We start from the raw sequence: 8,703 nt of genomic DNA, 5'->3' as shown, positions 1-8,703 counted from the left end.
TGTGGAAGTGGGAGGAGAGTGTACGCTTCATACTTACTGATGTACTCGGACTATAGTGTGCACGTGTTTTTTGGATATTGAGTTGTTGACCTGAATAATGACAATATTCCTCCAGAAGCTGATGGAAGCAACGAGCCTCACCAGAGGTGGCATGTCCAAACAAAATTAAGTCATCAGCAAAGGCCAAGTGCAAAAGACGCTCACCTCCACGCGAGAGCTGAATTCCATGGAGCCTTTTGCGTTGTAGGGCCAATTCCAGATGGGACGCCAGAACTTCTGCACAAAGGACGAAAAGATATGAGGATAATGGATCTCCTTGGCGAAGGCCCCGTAATGGGGTAATTGGCGGCAAGGGGGATCCATTAACCAGGACCGAGAATTGTGTGGTAGTAATACACTTCATGACCCATTCTATCCACTGTGGAGGGAATCCAAAATGGCGCAAAGTAGAAGCGACAAAACTCCATTCTAAACGATCATACGCCTTGCTCATATCGAGCTTGACTGCCATGAGGCCTTTCTTCCGTTTCTTATGAGTATGGATTTTATACATGAGCTTGTGGGCAATAAGAATATTGTCCTGATTCCGAAGGTTGATACCCCTGATACTGTGGGAGATTACCGGCCTATCAGCCTGTGTAACACGACCTATAAAATCATCTCCAAAATATTGGTGAACAGGTTAAAACAGATCATGCCACATCTCATTTCCTTCCAGAAGAATGGATTTGTCAAGGGTTACTACTTTGCTAAAACAAAACATAATGGAGAGCATGACAATAACTTGTTTTAACTCGAAGAAGTTGACTCATTTGATAAAGACCCACACCTTTTAATAACAAGTCAAGAGTTTTAATATCTAAAAAACTTCGTAAATAAAAAAAAAGTTATGTTATAAATATAAAAATTGCTTTGACCAGTTGCATTAATTTTTCTATTCAGATTTCCTCACACTACATATGAGGAAGTTTTCTTGTGATGCGACACATGCCAAAGAAACGAATGTATTACCTCAGCCAACTAGCCAACAAGAGTTTAAATGGGAAAGTCTTTAGGGAACAAATGAGAAATTGCCAGCCAATTCCCATACTCGACTCCTCTCAATATAACAAATGAGGAATTAAATTCAAAAATCTCCCCTTCCTTTCCCTTGTAATCACCATTCTTATTTCTTTCCCCTTTTTTGTATTTTCTTTTAAACCAAGTTGAGAATTATATAATATAATAAAAATAAAGACTACATTAGTTTGGAAAAACGACAACCAAACCTCTCTTCCCTCACAAACAATTGCAGTAGACTAAGGAGTACCACAACATCAAAGTTAAGCTCACTGATCCACGGCATCATGGAGGCCAACCAATCCCATTTGTTGACGAAACCAAATCAACTAGAGAAATCTGGACTAATAGACCTGTTTGTGATTAGATGTAATTTTTATTCATCCCTTTCCTATTTCATCTTGAGATGCTCCTTGCAGAAGCTACAGGGTCGACAATAAACCATCGGTCGTCCTACCAAGTGAAGGCCCCCCTCGGTTGGACAAGCTGCTGTGAGTGTGGGATCCATTGAATTTTCCCAGTAAGAGAGAGAGAGAGAGAGAGAGACTCCAGGGAGCGGATTAAACAGGAAGAGGCAAGATGTTCAATATACCATAAGGATGCACGCAGCAACATATATGTAATATGTTAATAACATTTTCAGCTAGCCTCCAAAAACCAAAGCATGGGAAAATTATTCACAAGCAACCTTCAGGGGACAGCCAGAAACTATTTTATGGGTTGGCGTTGGGGAAGAGGGTATGAGGTGAGGTACTGTAAATGGTGCTGAACAATCATATATCAGCCACTTGACCTTGTTCTTCATAAAGCTCCCCTTGACCTTGTGCTTCATGAAGCTCCCCTTGATCTTGTTCTTCATAAAGCTCCCCTTGAGTCCATCTCTTCAGCATTTCCAAGGCAGCCTTGGGCTGATCCATTGGGACCATGTGACCAGCATCATGGACCTATTAGTCATTACAATTACAGTGACAGGTGATCAGTATGAAACACTATAAAGATAATCCATTACAGGGAGAAATTTCTGCTGCTAATGTGAAAGTAACAAGTTTAGAAAGTAACCTTTAGGAAAGTGAGAGGCCCATAGCTTTTCATTTGCCCTGCTTCTCCATCACCAACCACGAAAGAGACATTCGGGGCAGCAGCAAAGCCTTTCTGACCAGACCATTCCATAGCATGAACCCACCTTGAGTTCCCTGCTTGGAAGAAACACAGATACAATCAGAACTCATAACTTTTAAGGAAGTGAGAATCTGGCTATCAGAACTTCATATGGAAGGGCACAGACACTTACCAATCCAGTTGCATATGAGATCATACTCCCCAGCATAAATCAACATCTTGATTCCATCCTCCAGAAGGGAAGGTATACCAACTTCCAGATTCCTCATCCAGTCCAACATCATGGCCTGGTAAACACTAGGGCTACATGAAACAAATTCAATTTTCCCAACTCCAAGAGCATCCCTTACAGATTTCTCATTCAAGAATTTCTCCATGTTTGAGAAATCATAGCAAAGACTCCCCTCGCACTTCTTTCTGATGTCATAGTACTGTTGCATCGAATAGAGAAATAGCAGAATGCTTGTTAAGAAAATAATCATACTTCCTTGGCAAAAACAAAATTGCATTTCTCTGACACCAAAATATTAAAATATTGGACAACCAGGAACGACAAAAACTTACATTGGTATCACCAGCAATCCCCATGATCATACTGAATATGGAGTTGCAAACAACAAATGATGCCATGCACGGGATTTTATGATTGGTGCCTGAAACAAAAGTAAACAATATTAAATCAAGGATGATGACTCGAGGCAACATCAGCTGTTAAAAAAGTAGAGTTCAACTCAAATCTGAACTGCTGCTCAGACAAAGCACCCCACCTTTAATTCCATTTCATGTTAATATCTAAATAGAAAAAATTCACCCCTGCTGTTGCTTTTAGCCACCAAGAAGCAGCAACACATATGAGACCTCATAACAACTACAATCAGGAACTACCAGGGAGAATGTAGAGATAAAAAGAATTACCACAAGCCTTTATAGCCAATTCACAAACTGGAAGGAACTTGTTAATAATCTTGTACTGGGATTCTTTAATTATTCCCATGCTCAATGCATAATCTGTGTATGCTGGGTACTGGATTGCAGGGTCAGTGAGACCATTTCCAATGGCAAAGCCCTGTTCAACCATTTTACACCTATCTGAGTCCGGAGAAGCATAATTAACCAAAATTATAAACTCCAAATCAACTAAAGCAGGGTCATACCTTGAGATTTATGTGAATCCCTTCCTTAGCTTTGTTCCCTTGGTGAACTCGGGCAGCAAAAGCAGGAATATAGTGCCCAGCATATGATTCTCCAGTAATATAGAAGTCATTCTCTGCAAATTGAGGATGCTCAGCAAAAAATGCCTATACAGAGGAGCAAATGAGTCAGATTCATATTCTTAGCTTAAGAGATACTAACCATTTAATGGAGATGACTTCTATTTTCATATCATTCATCTACCATCCTTCTTTTTCTTTTGGGATGAATATCATTCAAATTCTTTCTTTTCTTTTCTTCTTCTTCTTGGGGGGGGGGGGGGGGGGGTGGATATCATTGTCTTTCTTGCTTTTTCCTTTCTTTGATTTAGGAATAAACACATGACATCCAGAGTGTTTTTTCTGTAAGACGTCAGAAGCTCAAAGCAACAATCAATAATCAATACGTCTATTCCTCCCATTGAGTGGGGCTATTTGTAATGGACTAATCAGCCTTAAATTGGAAGTCCTATTTAAGACTCCGTCAACTTAATAGAATCAATAGATAATTCAATCCTCCTTTTAACATGCAATGATGTGGTCTTACAAGCCTAGACTAATTAAAACGTAATGGGAAGACTTGTGGTCTTAAAAGCCCAGACTAATTAATACATAATGAGAAGACTATTATGTCCTTCAACCAAAATTAGGCCAGCATTACAATTAAATGAACCAATTGAAACACTTAGCCCAAGGTCCAATCAACTAGGCTAATATATTGAAAAAGAAAAGGAAAAAAAAAAAAAAAGAACATAATAAAAGGACTATTATGTCCTTCAACTTAAATTGGACCAGAATTACAATTAAATGAACTGACTGAACCACTTAGACTAGGGTCCAACTATGTATAGAAGCTAATACTATCACTGCTACTCTGCTGCTGCTGGGCAGCAACCTCAAGGGGCCCTATTTGGGCGGCTTCTTGCAAATATGAGTCTTCAGACCTGCACTAGTGGTTCATACCAAGGTGATATACTCCATTGGTAGACAAAGCTAAAGAAGTTTTCACCATGCAAGCTAGAAGAATACAATGGAGTTCTCCCAAAACACCCAAAGACATTAAAAGCTCTCACCAAAAACCCGAAGGTGGAAACCTCAAATCTCATCATGCTTTACAAGAGAACAATAAGGCATACAAACAATATTCCAAATGGGTCAATTCATTATATCACAGCACCGGGGCTTCGTCAGCCCAAGCCCTCTACTTCCATTATAAATCTCAAAAAAAGAAAAAGAAAAATCCATTCAGGTCCCCACTAACAATATGTCTGAATAGGTCAATCTTCAGATTAGGGACAAGAATTCAGGCGCACATTACAATAAGATGTGAAACAGAGATGATGTTAAGATGGATGTGTTGAAAAATGAAATAAAATAGATAATGAACATATTAAACAGACTTGGGAGTTGCCCCAATCAAAAGAAAGCTTCGCAGACCCATCTGAGGTATCAGGGCACTATGGAAGCCACGCATAAGAAGGAATAATCTTATTCCAACTGAAAGAGTTGGGTCTGCCTTAAAAGACCATAAAAAAGTGGTGAGGAAGCACATGCATAGTTTAGTTCCAAGTATGACATCAGGTAGACCTATTGGAGGACAAGGATTCATGGTGTAGAACCCATTGAACTGACGCCTTACGTGTAGGCTTGTGCCACTTTCATCTTACTATCCTTTTGTCTCTCATTTTTCTATTTATTCCCTAATCTTTCATTTTCCATTTCTCAACACTTTCTCTATTGGGGCCCCCCTCTTTTTCCTTTTAGGACTTAGTTTTCTCTACATTGTTATGTTTGGATCCATGCAGTTGACCCCATTAAGTTGGGATGAGGCTGACTTTCTGTTGTTGTTCTTGTTGATATTTTAAGGACATGGAACTTAATCGAGCTCCCCCAAAACAGCATTTACGTCCCCACTGATGGATAGAAGGGAGACATGGGAGCAAGGGGCCATTGATTAGGAGAGGAAGGCTATAGGATTATGAAAAGGTCCAGTGTACTTATTGGGAGAAAAAAGAAAACCATACGCAATCAAGAATAAGGAAGAATTACCAAGCAACATCAGATGATGTATCTAAAATTAAATCTACCAAAGCATTAACATATACAAGATTGTTTTTCTAATGAAATTCACAGATGCTACTGGGTGTTCACAAATGGTCATACATCTTGTATCAAATATCCCATTCAGACAAAAAAAAAAAGGAAGAAACAATACTAACCTGCAAGAAGTCATATAGATCATTGCTAACACCCTCTAAAAAAGGAAGAAACAATACTAACCTGCAAGAAGTCATATAGATCATTGCTAACACCCTCTTCATCATGACGAATGTCACGCTTATCAGAACTATAACTAAAACCAGTTCCAGTTGGCTGATCAACATACAGAAGGTTTGATACCTGAAGAATAATAAAAAAAGTTATGCTAAAGCTCCTACAGTAAGCAATAAGAACAGCTCCTAGATGTGCATGACATGCTCAATTATTGGATGACCACAGGAAACACCATCAAAAATGAAAATTCCAAATTCCATAGTCTACAGCTATCCAGAAAATAAAATAAGAGATAAAATCCCAACTTTCATTTTACCACTTGATAAAAAGTTGATTGATGGAAGCAGTGATACAGAGAAAAGAAGGCCAATGTCAAGCGACATAGACATGGAATAGCTAATATTACAATTCTCATACTGTAAACCATGTACAAAGGTTGTAAGAGAGAAAAACCTAATAATGCCTTCAACAAAATGGTTACAAAAAACTATTGTTAAAAAATGAAAGTTCTTCAAGTGATCAAATTAACTAAAAAACGAAAGCTAAGAGATACAATGATACCTTGTCCCATCCGTATTTATTCCATTCAAGGGACAGATCGTTAGCAATGGTGAAAGGCCCATTTTCGTAGAAAACAGCCAACTCACTGCTACACCCAGGGCCCCCAGTCAACCAAATAACAACAGGATCCGTGTTGCTGCTTCGTGATTCAAAGAAAAAGTAGAACATCCTAGAAAGGAAAAAGAAAAATGGAGATGAGATATAACATTCAGAACGCATTATGCACACTAATATAACACTATAACTGAGGAGCAATGACTCGCACCACATGCGATCATTAACTGCGCAATTAATTATTCCAGGCATGGAACTAGGTATCATAAATATCCTTAAAAGAATAAAGAGCCTCACAGTCCTCATATATATCTAACAAGATTCAGTAAGGGTATTCTGAGACATGAGCTGAGTTCAAAGAGCTATCTGCTGGAGGGAAATTCACTTTGAAATTTAACCGACAACAATTGAATCTGAAGCACAAAATTTCTTCACCATAATATCCATTTCTGATTCTAAATCCACTTTCGGACCCCAGAGCACAAATTAAAAACAAATCAATAATGAAGCAGACTGCCCAACATAGAAACACAAATAGAAATCCAACAGAATCCATTTAAACGGCGAAATTAGCGTTTAGCACGGACTAACGAAGTAAGCTGATGCGATCATAAAGATCACAACTGGAACACAGAATTCAGTGAAAAGTTCATCATCGACCAATTCAAACAAGAGGAAGTACCTGGCATCGTGGGAATTCTTGAGTTGATAATATCCCGCATGGTGTCCGAGGTCTTCGACGGAAACATCATCAGAAGCAGCAAAGTTAGGAAACCTGATGCGTTTCTCAACAATCTTTGGAGTGGGAGAGACAGCTCGTAAAGAGGTGGGAACGTCAAGGGCGTCTTTAGGAAGGAGATTGAGCTGTCGGATTAGCTTCTCTGCTTGCGCAGAGGGAAGAGATGAATCCGAAAGAAGGTTAAGACCATCATGGTTCCGAGTTGCGGACACGCAAGAGATTGGAGACAGGAGGAGAGAGAAAACTAGGGGGACGACGTAGTTCCACATTGCTTGCTTCGATCGATGCTTCCTCGATACTCGGACTGTTTGGTTAGAGGGGTGGATGGGATATTTATAGAACTGAACGACGGTTTGGTCGAAGCGGAGGAACCGACAGAAATAGAGGAGTTTCTTTCTCATTTTTTGGTAACTACACAGTAACTTTTTTGTTTTTTAAGTAAGAGCCCAAGACACAATATCACAAATAGGGATTTCAGGAGTCTGCTCTTTCACACCCCTGTTTTACCGGAAATTTATCAGAAGTGGACTTTTTTTTTTTTTTTTTTTTTGCCAATTCCTGTTTTCAAGGTTTTGTCCTGACTAATCCGGTGTTCGATCCGGGTCGCACACCTGACTGTGATGGGTGAGTTTCCCAGCAAGAATTTTTTCCATCCACAAAATTTTGATATCGAAAATCTTTGTTTAAGTGAACTAAGCTGCTTACCACTTTACCTCATATGTAAAAGCATTGTTGGTCTTTTATCAATTGAGCCACTATTCTCATTTTAAGTCTCGGTCATCTCCCATGAATACATTTCACCAAATATATTGTATAGGGTCCACATTTAAATATGATTGAATAGTTTAAAAGTAGGACCCTCTAGTGGATCTTACATGGCTCCACACAGTATATAATGGTGGAGAAGCTTTAAGAGAGTACTAATGATAGATTGGTCTGAGCCATGCAATCAATAAAAATAGGGAGTTTCTTTTCTTTCTTTCTTTTTTATTTGCGGCTTTTAAAGGGGAGGGCAGTGGGAGCCACCCTCCCGGGCCAACCACCTAACCCTCCTTTTTCTTTCTTTCCCATTGAATAAAGACACGATTATGCCAATGGTGGGTTAGTTAAGTTGTGCTCAAATTCCAATGGGAGAGGTCTTGGAGTCGCGCCTCATCTTGCTGCGCCTATATTAGTAGTATAAAGGATTAGATATGGGTTAAAAATTATACACTTCAAATTTTCGAACAGATTTGAAATATGAATTTATGATAAAACATCCAGCTTGACACAAAACATAGCCCAAACTAAGAGTTTGCAGCACCGTACATCTTACAGTCTAGATCGAAATTTGTGGTCAATAGAAAATCTCACCGGCTACAAAAAAAATAATAATAATAGTAAAAGAAAGAATTTTGAAATTTAAACAAATTCAATACAAAGATGTACCGTTTTACTCTCTCTAATTACTATGTTTACAATTGCACTTATTTTATTAAAGGATACAAATGTAATTTTACAATTAAAACACTTTATCTTTACCCTCTCTAATTCACTATTTCAGTCTTTATTTTTGTCCTTCGCTCATCTTCTTAGATTTATTTGTTTGATCTATGTTAATATCAAATTCTATCAATTGTTTGATCACAATTTTATTAGGATCTTAATAAACTAATAACAAAAATGACATGAGTTTGTTTGTATCAAAATTGTACCGCATTAGATACC

At 38.5% G+C, this 8,703-nt stretch overlaps 1 protein-coding gene across 1 annotated transcript; it reads right to left on the bottom strand.

Moving 5' to 3' along the window:
* Positions 1-1,619: 1,619 nt before the first annotated feature.
* LOC149023768 (serine carboxypeptidase-like) lies at positions 1,620-7,363 on the bottom strand. Its single transcript, XM_089144269.1, has 9 exons — positions 6,940-7,363; positions 6,204-6,372; positions 5,649-5,768; positions 3,333-3,476; positions 3,094-3,244; positions 2,743-2,831; positions 2,351-2,609; positions 2,119-2,252; positions 1,620-2,003 (listed from the first exon to the last, which is right to left on the bottom strand). The coding sequence occupies exons 1-9, from the start codon at positions 7,263-7,265 to the stop codon at positions 1,833-1,835; spliced, it is 1,563 nt and encodes a 520-aa protein (XP_089000395.1). The 5' UTR covers positions 7,266-7,363; the 3' UTR covers positions 1,620-1,832.
* Between the last annotated feature and the right edge of the window lie 1,340 nt (positions 7,364-8,703).

Source organism: Hakea prostrata, chromosome 2 (assembly GCF_041222555.1).
Source record: "Hakea prostrata isolate BN-2017 chromosome 2, UWA_Hpros_2, whole genome shotgun sequence".
NCBI classification, from domain to species: Eukaryota; Viridiplantae; Streptophyta; class Magnoliopsida; order Proteales; family Proteaceae; genus Hakea; species Hakea prostrata.
This window is presented reverse-complemented; position numbering and strand designations above follow the sequence as displayed.